The 20,246-nt window shown below is 35.3% G+C and overlaps 1 protein-coding gene across 1 annotated transcript; it reads right to left on the bottom strand.

The window, feature by feature from the left end:
* Positions 1 to 2,100: 2,100 nt before the first annotated feature.
* On the bottom strand, positions 2,101 to 19,978 carry LOC144439266 (chromosome-associated kinesin KIF4-like). Its single transcript, XM_078128541.1, has 28 exons — positions 19,741 to 19,978; positions 19,068 to 19,261; positions 18,030 to 18,113; positions 17,464 to 17,630; positions 16,599 to 16,693; positions 16,233 to 16,352; positions 15,605 to 15,780; positions 15,353 to 15,408; positions 14,912 to 14,960; positions 14,459 to 14,536; positions 13,608 to 13,775; positions 12,399 to 12,629; positions 11,690 to 11,793; positions 11,002 to 11,146; positions 10,345 to 10,455; positions 9,660 to 9,747; positions 9,095 to 9,207; positions 8,810 to 8,944; positions 8,536 to 8,648; positions 8,004 to 8,053; positions 7,740 to 7,819; positions 7,074 to 7,244; positions 6,196 to 6,297; positions 5,861 to 5,938; positions 4,937 to 5,032; positions 3,769 to 3,963; positions 3,021 to 3,164; positions 2,101 to 2,496 (listed from the first exon to the last, which is right to left on the bottom strand). The coding sequence occupies exons 1-28, from the start codon at positions 19,976 to 19,978 to the stop codon at positions 2,101 to 2,103; spliced, it is 3,777 nt and encodes a 1,258-aa protein (XP_077984667.1).
* Positions 19,979 to 20,246: the final 268 nt, after the last annotated feature.

Here is a 20,246-nt window from a genome sequence, read left to right as displayed (position 1 = left end):
ACACCCTCTCAAAAGCTTACGTCTGTGTGACTAATGTATGAAATATACGTGTGTGTATTTTCCTGGTTTTACATAATCCAACATTTAACATCTGTATTCACCATATCTTGAAGTTTGTTCTACAATTCCCGTCATTCTATATTACGATGCTCTGATGGAAAATATCTCACTCTCTAGCAAAAATTTCAAAAATATGTACAGAACCTGACTCCAATCATAAGGAAGGAAACAGAAAGAAATGATTCGCACATTGCACACAACATTGACATTGACATTGTCATAGCAACTATACTTTACTACGTTATATACATTAATGTTATTGGAGATTTTATTTACAATGATTTGATTTATTTTTTTATGACTGGAAAAGTACAGCTTGATTCAGTGCAGTATCTATCATTCAAAGTTGTTTATTTTCAAGGCAGTGTTATTGTTGTTGAAATGTACAACAATTTGATTCAAGGCAGTTGTGTTGTTTATTACTGGAAAAGTACAACTTGATTCAGTGCAGTATCTATCATTCAAAGTTGTTTTTTTTCAAGGCAGTGTTATTGTTGTTGAAATGTACAACAGTTTGATTCAAGGCAGTTATGTTGTTTATTACTGGAAAAGTACAACTTGATTCAGTGCAGTATCTATCATTCAAAGTTGTTTATTTTCAAGGCAGTGTTATTGTTGTTGAAATGTACAACAATTTAATTCAAGGCAGTTATGTTGTTGTTTATTACTGGAAAAGTAAACCTTAATTCAGTGCAGCATCTGTCATTCAAAGTTGTTTATTTTCAAGGCAGTGTTGTTATTGTTGTTGAAATGTACTTGTGGTTGTAACAACTAGATTCAAGCAGTTTAATGTGTTATACAACCAATTGTTTATTACTGGAACTGTAAAAACAACTTGATTCATGGCAGTATCTATGTTTTTTGTGTTTATTTTCAAGGCAGTAACTTTGTTGTTGTTTATTAATTATTGGAAATGTAAAATGACTTGCTTCACTGAAATAATTACATGTACACTGTTTGTGCACTCACTCTATACTACTAAACCACTAATTTAAATACATAAGCACAAATGTCATTGACACCAATATTATTTACAAAACTTGGACATACACAGTATAAACTAAAGAAATCAAATATTCAGCTTAGATGACATTTCTTTCTAGTTGTGGGTAAACACATAGAAGACAAATCAAGCTATAAGATGACAGCAAGGAAAAATGTGCGCGTTTACTGCAAATTGTTCTGTACTCACACACCACAATGATTATGCATACGGTACTGAAATCTGTACTACCGTTCAAGTTACTGTTCAGCAGTTCTGTTTGATACAATGAACTCAATCAGAAGCTGCATATCCTACGCTAAGATAGCAAGTTCTTGCTACATTTTGTCCAAATGAAATAAGCCATTTAGATGTACTGCAACTAAACACGGACATGTGAGTACCAATATTTTGACGTCTGCATCCCAGGTCTTCATGGTAGCACATTACATTAGTTCATTTTTATTTTGACAAAATATTGCACGAAACTATATTCATTCAATCTTGCTATATTAAAAGTGTAGCATGTGCAGTTTCTGATTGGTTTCTGCGTGGTTGTATCAAACAGAGCCAGTGAACGGTAAGTTGAAATGGGCTGTAATTTTCTAATGAAGAGGTTCATAATACCGTCTAACCTCTACACATCCAACGTAAAGTTTACAGAGTGTTGGGATCACAGTTCAGGCCATGAAATGTCAATGATGTTCCATGTTATTACAACCCATAACACCAAAGTAAAGCATTTTCTGTATGTACCACAGTTGCTTATAGCATCCATATCAAGTATAAAAGTATACTGTTTCATTTACTAATTGACCACATTAGAAAGGCCACATGCTAGGCTTGTAAATAAACCAATTGAAAGAGTATACTTTTACACTTGATATGAATGCTATAAACGAGTTTAGCACATACAGAAAGTGCTTTACTTGAGTGTTATGGGTTGTAATCAAGACATGAAAGTTAACTTCGTCTAGAGCCAATACCGTGGATCAGCTTGCCACTACAGTAATAAGTTATCCGTTACACAAAGTGAAGTCTTGTTTCACTCCCAATATTTAGTCCTTTATGACTGGTGATTTAAAGTAAGAAGTCTCAGCTGAATTCAGAAGTCTCTTCTTCTTCGTGATGATACCACTGTTACTAGTAATATCAGCTCTTGGTCTCTTAGTCATCGGTGCATTCCACAGAGGATGGGAGAGTGGTTTCTTGAACACACTGGAATCTGACTTTTGAGATTTGAGCTTCGTTGTAGGTTTGCTTTGTGAAGTGTTCTTTCCAGTTGCGGTGTTGGAATCTTTGAGTACTTTTTTAGTTGGTTCAGAGGAGTTCTCCTCTAGATCTGGACTCTTGACAAATGTGGAATTCAGTCCCATGGAATTGTCAGTTGTGTTTTCAGCTTCCAGTATTGTTGACTGCTCACTTTGTGATTCAGAAATATCCGATCTGTTGGACTGGAGTGAATAACAGAGGACAGAAAAATTTGATATGTAAATTTATGTATCTCAACACCAACTTATAGAAAGTTTTTAACTGTAGATGGGGTGTGAGGGCTATCAACTAATTCTGATACTGACTTGATGACTGCAGTAATTTTAAATGAAGTCAAGTGAATATTTAATTAGTGATTTGTGGTTATCTTTAGAAAGTTCATAGATAACATGATTTGCTTTGCATCATTATGTCATTATATACATGTACACACAAGTGCACACATTCACACACACACACACACACACACACACACACAAACAAACAATCACCTTCTACACACACACACACACACACACACACACACACACACACACACACTTTTGCTTTTAAAACATTCTATGTTACTTATAAAATGAGACTTCTGATAACCACAGCACAGTGTTTTTTCTACATTGGTGCTTGTTCATGGTCAGATAAAAAGTGAAATATGGGATTACTTCTTACATTCTCTATCCAACTACTTATATCAGTAAACCATACATACCTCCATGGTCTCCTCAAGGGAGTCATTTTCTTTCCTATTGCTACATTTGGTTTCATCACATCTACAAGTTGCTGCAGAACATCCCTTGGAGTTCTTTACACATCCACAACGTTTATTGCAGTTTCCTTTGCAGGTACAGCCACCCTAAGGATAAAAAAACAACAACATTTTTTTCATCATCCAAAGTTGAATTTGACAGATAGCTCTGATAGAACAGGTACATACTGTGTTAGTTTAAATGCATGTGTGTATGTATGTGTGTATGTATGTATGTATGTATGTATGTATGTATGTATGTGTGTATGTATGTATGTATGTATGTATGTATGTATGTATGTATGTGTGTGTGTGTGTGTGTGTGTGTGTGCGTGCGTGCGTGCGTGCGTGCGTGTGTGTGTGTGTGTGTGTGTCTGTTTCCGTCCGTCCGTGTGTCTGTCTGTGTGTCTGATTTACAATGAATACAATGTACATCAACTATGAATCTTTTGTCAGGTTTGCTTCTGGACTGCCCAACAGTTTACCAGTGGTGGGCACTTGGCAACACCAAGTACACTTTATTGGTTCACACTCTGTACAAACCAACAAACTGATCGTGTGTAGACCGATAAAACATACCCTTGCCATCGAAACTATCTAACACTCATCACCAATAAACTGTTATATAGATAGAAACAAACACTAGATAAGTTCATCAATGGTTGTATACTTTGCTGGGCACCTATACAGAACATGTGATGTCATTTCTTACCTTTGGAAGTGACAGGTTGGGTTTCCTCCTAAGTAGCTGAGATCTCTTCCTCTTAATAGGTGTCTCACACCAAGATGAGTCACTGTCATTATCATCCCAATCAGAGCCAGAATCATCAAGGAAACTATCCTCTTCCTCACTTTCAAAGATATCTGCCAGAGCTTCCTTCCTGTTTTTCGGTTTCAAAGTGGCAGGCTACAGTAACAATTTGTAAGTAAAGATTGGGGTTTAGTTGCAGTCTACAGTACCCATTAGTAAATAAAGTCATCAATGCCAAGGTGGAACACTATTTTAATTCTAGTTACCTTCATTGATCTTAATAGGTGATCGATACTTAACGGCAGCTGGTTCTTTTTACATGTAATCTTGTCAGGGAAGTCACTTTATGAAAAGTTGTAAAGTTAACATTACCCTGGTAGTTGAGGCTTCGGTTTTCTAAGATAGACACAAAACTAAAACTTTTGTCGCAACATGTTGATGGAAGTCATAAGCTATTGAATGGATGTTGGTTTACAGTCTCAGTAGGGAGGCGTCACAGAATTTATTGACAGAGTTGCATGATCTTGCAATGTACTGTTTTAGTACTTCCAATGTTTACACTATCTTGATCACAGGGTGATTAGAATCACACAACAGAGGAACAGCTATCACCCACTTGTGTAATCTATCACATAGAAGAACAATAGTTTTAGTTTGTGTCTATCTTTAGTAAGCTGAATGCTGGATTACAATACCAGTGTCGTATGTAACAAATGAAGGAATATAGCAATCATTCTAACCTTAGTATTGTTACCAAATCAGAGTGACTATAGAGTTTCAATTAGTCAGCACAAGGTTTTGTATGTCCTACACAAGGCTAAATTACACAAAACAAAATGGAGACACTCATAGCATGCACACAAATACAATGATACACCTTATCTGGCTGTGAACACAAATCAACATCACCATTGGATGAAACAAGGAAGATTTACACACAAAACTGTTTATTTGTGTTCACAGTGAGATAACATGTAACATTTCATGTGCATGCACACTATCATGCCTGTACATTGTGTCTGTAATTCGTAACAAAAAACGCTTGCTAGATGTAAAAAAAAAACATTGTGTCACCTAATTGAAACTCTACAGTCACTCTGGTTTGGTAGTACTTGTTTGTATTGATGACAAATCTTACCTTGGTTTGTTTCACCACGTTTGAAGACTCAGCTAATGTGGGTAGCAGAGACATTTTCTTTCCTTGGTAGTGAGCAACAGCTAATTGCTGTGAAAGAATGTATAGACCTGTGTTTATTCTGCTGTTTACTAAAAAGGTATACATGGAATAACGCAAGATGATCAGGGCATGAACTACTTCATTTGCATACAACTCAAACTGATAGTGCTATTTTGAATACAAGTTCAATTCAGCCATGTTTATTTGAATGTTATAGATGTTTTGACTGTAAAACTGTGATTATGTACTTCATACAAAAAATTATTCTATCTTGACATTTTTATTGAATTTTGCAGTTTTTCTTTTTACATCAACCTTAAATTTCGCCCTTTTTAAGTAAGCATTGTTTTTATTAGCATTATTTTCTTATTCAAACATTTATCTATTTTACTAGCGTATTACACATATTTTGTATAGTTTCAAGTTACATCTGTATTTTAAAATTCCAGTCTGTGTATTGTTATGGAAAGCGCACTGAGACGCAGTGTAGTGCGCTCTTTTATAAGAAATAAATTATTATTATTGATATCCAGTGAAATCAATGACATAGTCGTACTATTAACCAAAAATGCATGTACTGTCACAGCATCATTTTTTTACAATGTAAGTTTTAGTAATACTTTGTGTGAACTGCTTTTAAAAATTGGAAAAAAATGGGGCCAGTGCATGGAAGTTGGCAGGCTATGAGTTGATATCACTGGTATGTTGTCATTTCATGTTATTGTTTCTAAACAGTGGTACATGTAATATGTCCTCTCATCTACACCATGTAAAGCTGTCCTGACAATAGACTCTAGACTAAAGCTATATATCTTGACAGTACATGGTACACAGAGTGAGATATTATATCAATGATATACCGACAATGATACCAACCTTTTTCAAAACTTCTACCTCTTGTGTTTTCTCTTGCAACTGTTCATGCACGTCATTCAGATCAGCAATTTGGCTTTCCTAGGGTAGGAAGGCAATGGAGATGTATAATGTATAGAGTCATCCAATGTTACCATAAAGTAGGATTGGTGGAGTGTATTTAGTTATATGCAATAGGTAGACAACTTAATTGTTTACAATAACTTACAGCTTCAACATTTAGGTAAAACTGAAACCATTAACAATGGTTTGATGATGATGGCACTTTGTAAAACAGCATTAGTCGAAAGGATTCCTAGTAAACTTAAAGTGTGTATGAAGGTGTGTGGGTTAATTACCTGGAATTTGAGTCTTTCTTTTAATTTGATGACTGTAGTATTGTCACTGTCCCTTGGTGAATTGGATCCATGGCCCTGCAACTCTTTCAACAAATACAATACCTGATGAAGAAAATAACAAAAAACATAAAATATAGACCTGTATGATTCTAAAGATAATATATATCTGTCAGGAAGTACTAGTATATACATCTATCTAGGCCAAGTTATATACCAGATTCTGCTCTCTCTCTCTGTAGCACTATTCATTCTGATTTGTAATGGTTCATTTTATATCACATAGTTTTCATATAACCAACACTGATTGGCTTAATAGATCGTTTAACATGGTATGGACTATTGATTCATAGTGACCTCAATTTGCATATAGGGTTACTAGTCACACTATTTTCCCTCGGGCAATATTCATGTAGTATGGAAGTGTTATCAGGGATTTTGTTTTGACTGTGGAAAGAATATGTGCCTGAAAAATGTGATGTGTTATACAATACTTATTGCCTGGCCTTATTCAGGCACTAGTGAGTAGACATCATATTACCCCTCGTCAGGTTAAGTAGCAACTATTTTTCTCGGCTTTCTGGAAATAGTTTGAGCCTTTAAATTTTCAAAACAGACAATAACATACAAATAACATGTCAATATTAGCAACATTTCAGGTTTGATCACACAAATATATTCCCTGTATTTCAAACAGGCAATTCTGTGAGAAGGGTGGTTTTTGTAATTGTTGCATTTAGTGAATGGGAGGGGGATAGGGTGGATGATGATAAGTACTCAGAAATACATGTAGAAAGGTATGAGCAAACTAAGAATGTAAGACAATTTGTTATGTAGCGTGTAAGGGAAAATTACCAGGTAAATTTTTTTATTTAATTTACCTTTCCTTCATGACCAGCCTGCAACTCTGTGATTTCCTGCTGATGTTGTAATCTGTACTGTAGTAATTCATTCTTCATGTCTTCCAATTCTTGTCTTGCCTCTTTCTGTGCCGACTCACTGTCCTTAAATTCACTGTCTTTCACAGATTGCTGCACTTTGCAATCTACAAGCTGTAAGATAGAAACAGTGTGTTTACTAAGGTATGTATGTATGTAGGGGGGGGGAGGGAGCTGGTAAAACTTGTAGAGATTTCCATACCATGTAACTTTGATAAATATTTGATGAGATTTCCAGTAACATTTGTTTATTTCACATCTTTCTAAATTATGATGTAGTGGTCACTTAGTTGTTCAGTTTGATTTAATACCTTCATTTCTTCTTACATTGTTGTTTATTTTCTATGTTCATGTTTTCATCTTGATGTAGAAGTGGGTTACCAAGACTAAAACTTGATGTCATGCAAAGGAGAATTCAATTCAAAATAATGGTAACAGTGAACAAAAAGCCCGCCATTCCAGATTTACGTTTGTCCACAAAGGTGTTTACATGGACAATTTGATAAATAAACACTATAGTGGACAAATTAATCAGCTATGGTTTTATTGAAAATTTTAGTTGTGGGTAATGAGAAGATACACCACACAAAATATATATACTTGACTTACGCTATTAAACAACCATTTGAGACCACACTTTGCTTCCACTATGGAACGGATGTTGCTCCATCGATGTTTGGCTTTCTCTCCTGTCACAAGAAGACAAATTTGGTTAAAAACTAAAGTGACAAAGCTTGCTATTCAATGCATGTTTTCTTGTACTGAAAGCTGACTTTAGATTTTCTATGCTACATTTTGAATAGATCATTTTTCTATACTGGAATTTGTCAAACAAATGACAATATATTGAACACAAGATGTTGAAAGAACTACCTTGATCAGCGTCCATAACTCTGTGCTGTAGATCAGCTATCTGGGCACTCCTGTAATGAAAGGTAGAGATATGAGTCAGAAAGTTACAACTAGACGCAGTGTTGATAACTTGTGTAATAACAAACTACTGTATACTTGTTTACTACCCCCTCATTAAATGTAGTAAACAATGTTATTCTAGCATATTTGATGTACAGACAGATGGTTGGATGAATGGACAGACACAGGTCATTTCTACAGTCCCCTGCAGGTTGTATTGTTTGGGCCCCTTGCAGGTTGTGCCTGTTGAGGCTCCATTGCTGGTTGTGTCTGTTGAGGCTCCATTGCTGGTTGTGCCAGTTGAGGCTCCATTGCTGGTTGTGTCTGTTGAGGGTCCCTTGTACGTTGTGCCTGTTGAGGCTCCCTTGCTGGTTGTGTCTGTTGAGCCCCCCCCCCCCCCCCCCCCCCCCCCCCCCCCCTGCAGGTTGTACCTGTTGAGGGTTAATAATCTGTGAATTAGAGTAGGAACGAAGGTTATGGTTTATTGACAAACCTGAGTTGAAGTTCTTGTTTCAATGAACTGATCTTTTGTTTCTTCTCTTCATCCTCTCCATCACCATCTTCTTCATCATCCTCACATGTAAACGTTGCATTCAGAGCCTTTTTCTAAAAATCAAAGTAAGCATGTCAACTTTAGTCATTACAATTATGTCATCAACTGTATATAGTAGATTAGAGTGGCAACACATGGCTGTTCTGTAACACAGTAAGAATACAATCATCCCAATTATTAGACTGTCACTGATATTGATTATTTTGATTCTCACCTTGGGAGGTTCACCATCACATTGTAGTTCAGCCAGCTGCTGTGAAATTACTTTCCTATCAGATAAAAGACTCTGCAGGTGATGTCTAGCTTCACCCATACTGACTAACACCTCTAGTTCACTCCCTAGCCAATTCTGTGAAGAAATCAATAAATTATTCAGGGTTGAAAGCCAAATATTGGTTTTCTAGAAATAACACAGACATTGTCTATTTGTGAGCTGCAACTGGGTGTTTCATATTTATACAAGGAACACACATCAACATCAATGACAATGGTGACTTACTCTAACTCGTTGCCCTACACCTTGCATATCACTCTGTGCAAAGGATTCTTCACGTTTATCACTGGCTGCTTTCTGTTTCAGCATTGCTTCCTTAAGTCTCTTATTAGCTGCAGCTGCCTGCAATGATAAATGTTGAATTTGTTCACATGTATAAACTGAACTCAAAAAGAATACAAACATTGTAGACAGGTCAAAGTTCAGTGCTCTTCAGCAGAAGTGGTTTTTGTTTGATGATGATGAACATGATGCGTGGTGTTGCGATCACTGTATAAACTCTCACTCATCCGAAGTTTTGAACATCACTTTGAATTAGCCTTATCTGCATAATTCCACTTGGAGAAAAAGTCTTTCCTGTCTCGTGTAATTTTCCACTCAGTCAGATACAAAGATTGGTGTGAGCGTTCCAGGTTACTGGCTAGGTTTTTGTACAATGGAACCAGACAGGTGATGTTAACATATTCTTTTTCCATGAGGAATGGGTTATTGACAAAAACTGTTATATGTCTGCAGCCAAAGCTTTATTTGAAATCAGGTTGACAGACCATAAAAAAGACATGGATAACACTCACCTCCTCTGCTTTTCTTTTCAACATATTCTGCTGTAGTTCATTTTTCCTTGACAATTTGGTTAGTTCAAACTGTCGTTTACGGTCCTTCAAGTGAAACATACAAGAATATACATATTAACAAAAGTCTAATGCAGAGAATACTGACAGAACTCAGACTGTCAGACAACATACACATCTCCACAAGAAGTTTTATATACCTTACAAAATGTCTTCTCATTTTCACCCGATGTTGCTTTTGGGTCCCAGAAATCACATGCTTGATATTAGTTATAAATTTATTGATTTACTTGTATTAGATGTATATTTTGCATACACAAAAATCAACATTCTAGAATTGAAAAATGAAACTTGAGAGTAATCTTGAGAGAGCACAAATTCAGCTAAAAGTATCATGTAACAGTAAAACACCTGTTTATCATACATACATACATACATACATACATACATACATACATACATACATACATACATACATAAATACATACATACATACATACATACATACATATATACATACATACATACATAGTATACATACATAAATACATACATACATACAACATACATACATACATATATACATACATAGTATACATACATACATACAACATACATACATGCATACATACATACACACACACATACATACATACATACATACATACATACATACATACATACCTTTTCTTTCAACTGCATGACTTCCCTGTCTTTCTTTGCCTTGAATTGTTGGAATCTACTAGCATCTTCTTTCATTTGTTTCATCAGCCGAACTCTGGTTTGTTTCATGGTCTGCAAGTGTCAGAATGGATTGTTTTAGTATAAAGAGTTATTCTGTATCAATGTGGGTTTACTGTAAGTGATATTGAAAAGATTGTGATTTATGACTTGAACCTATCAAGACACCAAAAATATTTAGGTACATTATGTGACTAACCAAAAATTGAATAGAATTGAATTGAAATTTATTCCACCACAAAAGAAAAACATGTACACAATCTTTGAAAGCAACTGAAAGAACATTTCTGGTGAGAGCCATGGAAATAGTTCACTAGGAAATAATCATGGTCCGTGGACCACACAAAATACATGTAGTTTGCTGGCCACACCATAAACAATTTGGACTGATATGCTACTAAAATGGGCTAAGCTTTGAGCCATGTGTGGAGTCATATTCTATATCTATGGTGTATAGATTTATTGGCTATATATGGTGTATTGTACTCCATCATGTAGTGTTCACCAAAACTGTAGAAATCAGAGTCCGAGTCACTGAGCTTGGATTGTTCATCCAAATTACATGAACTGCACATCATGATGTAAATTTGATTGGCATACCTTGATTTCAACGTTGAGTTTAGATACTCTCTGGTCACTTTGTTCTTTCAACTTCAGAAGTTTACCGTGTTCTACTAACTTCTTTCTCAGCTGCCCTATCTGACCCTCCAGTTCTTGTAGTCTCTTTCTCCTCTGTTCACTCACTCTGAAAATAGAAATAAAATGTTTAAAATATTTCGTTTCATGTCTCATGTCACTTAAATATCGATGGAGGGTAAATCTAGTTTAGACAACTATTTCACAACAAAATAACATGTTATTCATGGAAGTTTTTGGCTGTTAATTATTACCCTGGTAGTTGAACCTTTGGTTTTCTAAGATAGACACAAACTAAAACTATTGTCATAACATGTTGATACAACTGTGATAAGCTACTGGATGGACATTGGTTTAATTATAGTCTCAGTAGGGAGGTGTCTCTGAAAACTAGTTTAGAGTTCAATGAACTTGCAGTGTTATTTTGGGACTTCCAATGTTTACACTATCTTGATCACAGGGTGATTAGAATCACACAACAGAGGAACTGCTATCACCCACTAGTGTAATCTACCACATTGAAGAACAATAGATTTAGTTTGCATCTATCTTAGTACACCGAAGGCCGGATTATCAGTGTCATAAACAAAATATATCATATACTTTAACACTGCACCTACTGTGTATGCATACTAATTAGATGTAAACTTACTTGTTACCGGCTGTATTACACTTGGCCTCTACCAGGGCCTTAGCTAGTTCATCCTTCTCCTTCTGAAGAGATGATATTTCAGTTTCAAGCTGGTTCATTGAGGTCTGTATAAAATAAAAATTACAAAATTTGTTATTTCAAGGCTGTATGAACAGTGAAACAGCGACTTTTCACAAAATATTGTACTTTATAACCACATTCACTGAAAAAAACTATCAACAATTACATTGTGGCTGTGAAATCTATATTTCCATAATAACTTTTTTGGAGTAGAACCACTAAATATGGGTAATTTATTGTCATTTACCATTGTGAGATAATCAGCTCCAAGCCCTCTTGTAATTTCTGTTATCAAAATCAAAATCAAACTCCAAGACACTTTGTTCAAAAATGGGACAAAACAGCCATCAGATTTTCCCTTTCTGATCTAGGGATACATGAGGTGCTAACTATAGTCTCTGTGTCCTTTTGTGAATAAAATGTAGGAAGTCTCATTTCAACTGATATACAGTACCATTAAATTTTGGTATCTGTTAATGTTAAAGAAGCAATGGTTATTTTCTACAACGTTTAAAAAACAAAACCTTGTAAAAATGTTTAACTGTTTACATGTGTAATTACTAATGCAAACACACAAAGAAATCATTGCTGTTTTTAATATCCTTCCAAAATACAAAATTTAATAAGTTATATAAATGTATGACTTTACCTCATACTGTATTTTCATAGACATCATTCTGTCATCGTTGTGTGACATTTTACTTGCTAACTCTTGTTTCATTTGTAAGGCTTTGTTCAAATCCTGTAGCTGTCTGTTCATCTCAGCTCTTCTCAGTAAATGTTCGTTGTCCATGACAACATTCTCACCATTGTCACCTGATGTATCCATGTCTTCTTCTGTATTCATTTCATCTCCAGATTGTGTGCTCTTGTCATCTTCCTATTATGGGTGACAAATAGTACTCAAGTAATTGAGCCTTCTGTTTATCAAGATAGACACAAACTAAAACTATTGTCCCAACATGTTGATACAACAGTTATAAGCTATTGAATTGATGTTGGTTTAATTATAGTCTCAGTAGGGAGGTGTCGCAGAGTTTTATTGAGAGTTCCATGAACTTGCAGTGTCCTGTTCTAGTATGTTTACACTATCCTGATCACAGGGTGATTAGAATTGCACAACAGAGGAACTGCTATCACCCACTTGCGTTACTACTGCATTGAAGAACAATAGATTTAGTTTTTGCCAATCTTGTAGCAAACCAAATGCTTGATTAGTCGTAATAAAATGGTTTTGACTAAGCTTATACTACAGTACACACGAGTCAAGTTGAAATCGTTTGAACAAGAAATATGGAATTTATACCCTTGTTATTCTATGCTGACAACATGCATCTGCATCATTTGTTCTGTGGGTACTCGAAATATGAGTCAAAATGTTCAAAGTTGCTATTACTCTTACCATTTTTTCATAAATTATGCTTGCTGTTATAATTACATTATTCCTGATATTTTCCTTTATTTACTCAGAAAATACTTGTGACCTAAGGTGCCATGTCACTTCTCATCTTCAACTCAAAGTGACAGGGCACTTTTATGAAATTAGGTTTTCATGATTTCAAAACTTGCCATATAAGTACATACATCATGTATGAGCACATACACATATCCGCAAATTCAAATCTGAGTGACCTAAGGTGCCCTGTCACTTTGAGTTGAAGATGAGAAGTGACAGGGCACCGTAGGTCACTCAGATTTGAATTTGCGGATATGTGTATGTGTACATACATGATGTATGTACTTACGTGGCAAGCTTTGAAATCATGAAAACCTAATTCCATAAAAAAAAAAAAATCACATTGTGTTCACAAGATTATTTTTCTTTCAACTTCAAACATTTCCAAATTACCATACTCACCTCAAGACAAGCTATTTTCTGTTGCAGTTCTTTGACAGTTTTAAGTTTCTCACGGACTTCCTCATTGTCAACTTCATTTTCCAAAGAAATCAACATTTCCATATTTGGGCCAAGAGATTCTTTAATGTCTTCTAATTTCTGTTTCAACTTATCTCTTGCCATTTCAAGCTATAAAACGAACAAAGCAATAGAAAATTATCACTGACAAACATTAATATGTTGATAGTTCTTACAAATTATTACAACACACTATAGCAATGTTAACACATGACAGCTGCATTGTAATATACACTCAGCAGGTGTGGAAGTGCACGCCAAGCATAACACAATGTAGGTAACACAATGTATGTATGAGAACTCATAAGCGTTGATCTTTTATGAGTCGTTGCAATGCAGTTTGCATCCATACATGACCTCAATGGTTGACATTACAGTACCTACATGTGTATTGTACTTAACATGTACCAGTACTTCAAGGATACATATTGTTTATTTGTTACAATAAGCTGGGTTTTTTTTGTCTCATGGCAGATCTCACGATATCCCACGTGAGCCATTGCATCCATAGCAACCATGTGAGGGTGGTCAAACTGAAAGTGTCAAATGTTTTGCAACACTATTGTTCTCAACATCATCACACATGGCCACGATGAAAGCTTGACCACAATCACATGTTTGGCAACCGTTGTTGCTAGGCATATCAGCATATCTCGTGACATCTGCAACGAGACGCAAAATCCCTTATTTGCACAACTGAAGGTGACGTCCTCAACTGTATCTTTAATCCATCATTTCTAATTCTGCCCGTCTTTTTCTGGAGCAAGATTTCTTACAGTTACAGTTAAACTTACCAAAATGGCCTTTTCACACATGTGAGTTGTTTGGTCAACAGCTACTTGTAACTCAGATGATAACTTCTGATTCTCTGCCTATTGATGTGAAGAAATGATGAAACAAAATGGGTGTTAGTAATTTAGGCTTGTGAGTAGTAAAACACACTCAACTGAATTTCATACTGACTATTGAAAAGAAATAAAGTCCTCTAGAAGGTAGCAGGTGTAACTAAGTGTTACTATATATCATAGAAACTCATTTTCATAATCAATATATTTGTGGTTGACATAACACTTCCCTTCAGACATACGCTATACAAAGTGACAATCTATTTTTTTTAAAGCTTTTACTGAATTACTTGCAAATCTGCAGAAATAAAATCAAGCAAAAAACAAGAGTTCTGTTACATGTAGCTGTAAAAATCAAATGACTTGTCTTGTATCTGGTAGTGTTTGAATGTTATATCTCACCTCCAGTGTCTTATTTCTCTCTAGCAACACCTTCATATCTTGTGCATTTCTGTTCAAAGAAATAAATACATAGATAACTTTAAAAAATAAATAAATAAAAGAAATAAAGAAGCCGGTCGACACACCTAAAAGTCAAAATAGTTGTGATTTGTTTGCAGTTGTACTGGTATGCCGATTTGCAACATACATGCCAAAGTAAACATTTGTTCCAATCACAACCTAGAAAATTATTGCCTGAAATTTTCAACTGCACACTTCATTCTTTGTCAACAGATTGACCCACTATAGCTAGAAGTTTTACCCCCAAGTACTTATCAACAGTAATCTTACAAAGAGCAGATGGAAGTGTGTGAATTTGGCAACTGTATGTTGTAAATACTAGTACTTGAGTGTAAAAAACATGACTCTTGGTAAATGGTTTTGCTTTGTTAAACTACTTACCCTGGACTGGCGGCAGTGGTAACCATTCCTCCATTTTGGACTAGTAAATGTTGAACCTGCAAATACAAATCATAAAAATAAAGACTTCAATACTGAGCATTCAATTTATATTTTGTTCTTATAACTCAACAAGCATTGATTTGATTAAAATGGAATTTAATTAAGCAAATGGGTCTAGCCATTATATTTTGTTATGAATTACAACACATTAATTGAGAAAACAATTTAATTCAACGACTTCAAGAAACCAACCTGTTGCCTGAGCCTTAGGAGTTCTGCCTGCACTGGGTCACGATTGACTATGGGTTTGTTTTTGATTTGCCTCGCTCTATCTGCATATCTCAGTGTATTCAGAGTTTCTTCCATGTTTGAATCAGATGGGCTGACACAGGCTATCATTACTGTCTGACTATTGCCACCCAAGGAATCTGAAGACAAAGCCAGTAACTTTTAGGTAAGTTCAAGGTCTGGAGGAAAGACTTTTAAAATATTTTTCTGACCTTTCAATGAGTTATCACATTACAAAGTAATAGCTATCACATTGCCTACCTTCTTACATTAATACTAACTTTATTTCTAGGTTGTTCTTTTTTTTCATTATTACACATGTACCATGATTACTTACAATTGTCAACATATATTTTCAATGTTGTGCAATACTGTAAAACATTATTGCATAGTTATGTGCAAATGAGTGTGCAATAGATCCATGTACACAAAATAGTGGGAATGCAGTGGTGTTTTTTTATGAAGTTTGCTTTTTCAGAAAAATATATAATGATAACAGAACTCCCGCGACACCAATGTAAAAATTGTATAGTATTAAACTTTTACAGGATAGTGTAATTTTAGACTCTTATCTATGTACTCCAAGTCTTACCTTGCAACAGCCTTGTAAGTTTAGCATCTCTGTACGGAACATGACTTTTCCTGCCATTTTCATCTCCAAGAGCACTGATTACATTGCCAAGAGCTAACAAGCCTTTGTTTATGTTAACTCCTAGGTACACAATAAAACATTATTTAATTAAATTAAAACATTAACACTGCAGTATTAGTAAACGGCCATAAAGAGAAAAAAAAGCTGATAAATTTACATATAATTTATACCAAAGACATCATACATGTACTTGACCTAAGACTTGCAATGATTATTGTATTTATATACCAATAGGTGTCTTAGTAAACTGAAACTTCATTTGCTGTCATACCAATGCCATGTATTCCAATATGATAAGGTTCTTACCTTCCCGAAATCTATCTCCCTGTGCCTGGGTCCTCTTAGCTCTTTCAGAACCGGCCAAATCAACAAGATGAAACTTGGCTCGTAGGAAGTCATTACTGTTTGCAAGTAAAACACAATGACAAGAATTAATTTCAAAATACTTTCTTGGTATGCCTATGTACTGCACACTTTGTAAACTTACATTATGGTAACATTACTGACAGTTGACATTCTTGTTCTCTTTTGACCCTCCAGCATAAGGTAAATGCTATTACAGGTACTGAGTATTGCCTGCCAAACAACTTATTTCTTCACTCAAATGATAATCCCAATAATTTCATTTCATATTACAATACAGTTTTGTCACTTATGTAACTATGAGTTGTTATATGCCATGTGTCTTTACCTAGTCTATTAGTATATCGTAAATATGACATGTGATCCAATGTTAGGTACATTATGCAGCTGCATGTATACCAGTAAAATTGTAGTCACACATGCTGGAACATAGAAATATTAGTAAGATTTCAGGTGACATGGCTTTGATTGTAAACATGCCATTTTTCGTCTTGTGGCAGATCTCACGAGATTCCGCATGAGCCACTACATCGATAGCAATCAAGCGAGGATGGTCAAGCTGAAAGTGTCAAAATCTTAGCAACACTATTGTTCTCAACATCATTGCACTTGGTTACGGCGAAAGCTTGGCCACGATCACATGTTTGACAACCGTTGTTGCGAGGCATATTTACATATCTCACAAGATCAACAACAAGACGTAACACCCCTTATTAAAATTGCCTATTTTGTTGCAGAATTTTGAGAAAGTGTCATGTGTTCCGGGGTCAGTACTGATCCCACAGACTTCACTGATAGAAGTAGTTACCTGTCATCTTTCTTCCTTTGGTCTATGTGTATTGTAAATATAGCATGTGATCTACTGGACTGTAAATTCATTGCTGTGGAACCTGTTGTTCTACCTTCAGAGCCATTCTCTAAACATCTCACCATTTCAGCAACACTATTAACCTGTCTTTCCTCTAGCCCTTGAACCTACAGTGAAGTACAATAAAAGTTTCTCATTTACACACATGACATCCATTAAAAAAAGCATTGTTTGTTAACAAATAGTACATTTTGTGGAATACCAATCATACGAGGTGTGATCATGCATTTATCAGTAAGTATAACATTATGTCAAAAATATGAACAATTATGTAAACAAACATTTTCAGTTCAGTACAGCTACTGGGGGGTATGTACATTTAGTGATCACTATACATCTAATGACAAATATGTCATATTCAGTTCATTTGCTACAATTTTTTTTTCATATACCTAGTAAACTTTGGAATTGACCATTAAATTCAACAAGAATATCACGGAAAAGATATATATTTGAAAATAAACCAATACCATTATGTGAAAACCATGATAGTTGGTTATACTTACTCTAATACTACCATCTACATCCTCTCTCACTGCCAGTGATTCTTTCTTTTTACTCAATAAATCATTTATTTCTTCATTGTACACCTGTTCGGAAAAAACATACAGAATATACAAGATTGAATGGTTATGGATGCTTGGTTTTAATGATTACTAATGAAATTGCCCAGTCTAGTACACCCTAGTGACGTATAGTCTGTACGGTATGCCATGATGCCATTGGGTGCCCTCACACATAGGTCTACCCCTCTCACAGAGGAGGCCGGAATGGCAGAACGTTTCTTAGTCGAAGTACACTCCTGATGATGTTGACGTGATGTTGGTGAAAATTTGAAAATTCACTTCTAAATTTTTTTTGACTCGGTGAGTAGAAATTTAGAAACTATACATAATATAGCATACAATAATTGTGTAGAGCAACAACACATAGCCTGTTTGAGGTAAGATGCATAGTGTGATAGTAAAGAACAAAGTAATCACTGGTGGAACTTGAAATGTAGAATTCAAATAAGTGTGACTGACAGTGGATGAATTGTTTTGGCAATTTCTACTGACCATATAAGACTGATTTGTCTTTGAATCACACAGATTGGCACTATATTCTGTACTAACTTTGAAGTCAATTATTTGTCATTTAGAGATATATGATACACTTACTCTCTCATGATGTCAACTATCACTGGGCCTCCTTTGTTCTACCCAATGCATGTGTAATATCTTTTCATTGTATGTTATCTGACAATTTTATTTGAGATGTAACTGTCATCTAAGTTCACTAGTTAGATTCTGACCATAAACCTGTTTTGTATCATGGCTTATGAATCATGCAGGTCACTGCTCTACCCTTGCCCTGAATTTTCACTTTGTTTATTCTAAGCAGCAAATACCGGGGTACAATCATTAATCTTTGACCAGTTTTGATAAAAAAACAACAGATGAATCAAATACATGTAAGTACCTTACTTTTCAGGGCAAATAAAAGCTATACAAAACATTTGATATATAAATATCTGAATATCAACTTATTCTGTATGGACTTACTTCTAGATATGACACTCTCAGAGTGAATTCTGTGTCTTCATGTTGTTCCAGAGTTTTGAATAGAGTATTTATAACTCTAGGAATGACACCAACCAATGCTGAATTCTCAGCTTGAGCTTCAGTGTAGCCACTACCCATTGTGTAAGTTTTACCAGATCCTGTCTGGCCATAGGCAAGTACTGTGGCATTGTATCCTGGAAAAATATGGTACATGTAAGTCATGTAACTGTTATAAACACAAAGTCACTGTAGTTGCATTATTTTTTTTACATAACAAATTGTAGTACCAAGTGGCACAAGATGGGTTTATAAATTTTTTCACTGAAGAAGTGTTTTTCTTAAAACAACAACTGATCTTCAATGGCATTCAAAATTATCTTTCCCATTGTTAGAAATGGTATGACTTGATGGCATCACATTTTAAAGGTAATAATCAAAACTAATGATTATATCAAAGGTGATAGGTACATGCAACAATATCAGTCTGGACTGTAAACACTTAACAGGGAACATGGGTTTACCCTCAGACCACTATTAGCGGTCTGAGCTTTGCCTAGTCCAGTTCCTATACAGTATCGTTATCATTTACACCTCCACTCACAGGTATACTTAGAAACCATGTTGGCATCGAGACTAAGGTTTGCCCTACTCTCAAGACTGTTTATTTTCTCACCTTTGAAAATGCCTTCTACGAGAGGAGCCACAGCCTTCTCATACACAATGGACTGATCAATTTGCGGATCAAAGACATAGTCATAGGTGAATGCCTTGTCTTTACCCAGAATCACTTGAGGCTCATTAGATACAAATGTCAAACAAAGCTGGCATCCTTCTGTTAGTTCTTTTGTAATCAGAGGACGAGCCCGAAGAGCTACTCTTACTGGAAGATCACTATCAGTTGATTCTGGCATATCGCCTCAAATCTGAAACAAAAAGAAATGCCATGGATTAATTAATGGTTATAAAAAAACAAAACAACAATGTTCATACTATTTACAGAGGGAGGACAAATTCAGGGAGGGTCTTTTTTTTTTTTGGGGGGGGGTGAATGAATTAGGACAGGGCCACTTTTTATTTTGACTCATTGTATATCTAACTTTACATTATTTTGTGACCGGCGTCCAACGGCAGCCTAGGTAGTAGTCTTGCTGCTAGACTCCCCGGGCTTTTCTGTTCACT

The sequence above is a fragment of the Glandiceps talaboti genome, chromosome 8 (assembly GCF_964340395.1).
Source record: "Glandiceps talaboti chromosome 8, keGlaTala1.1, whole genome shotgun sequence".
Taxonomy (NCBI): domain Eukaryota; kingdom Metazoa; phylum Hemichordata; class Enteropneusta; family Spengelidae; genus Glandiceps; species Glandiceps talaboti.
Note: the sequence above shows the minus strand (reverse complement) of the source record. Positions and strands in the feature narration are given on the sequence as shown.

Coding starts and splice junctions, on each gene's coding strand:
- LOC144439266 (XM_078128541.1), bottom strand. CDS start 19,978: ATGCCAGAATCAACTGATAGTGATCTTCCAGTAAGAGTAGCTCTTCGG. Junction 8,649..8,809: donor GTGATGGTGAACCTCCCAAG/GTGAGAATCAAA, acceptor TTTGATTTTTAG/AAAAAGGCTCTGAATGCAAC. Junction 8,054..8,535: donor AAACAAGAACTTCAACTCAG/GTTTGTCAATAA, acceptor CTTTCATTACAG/GAGTGCCCAGATAGCTGATC.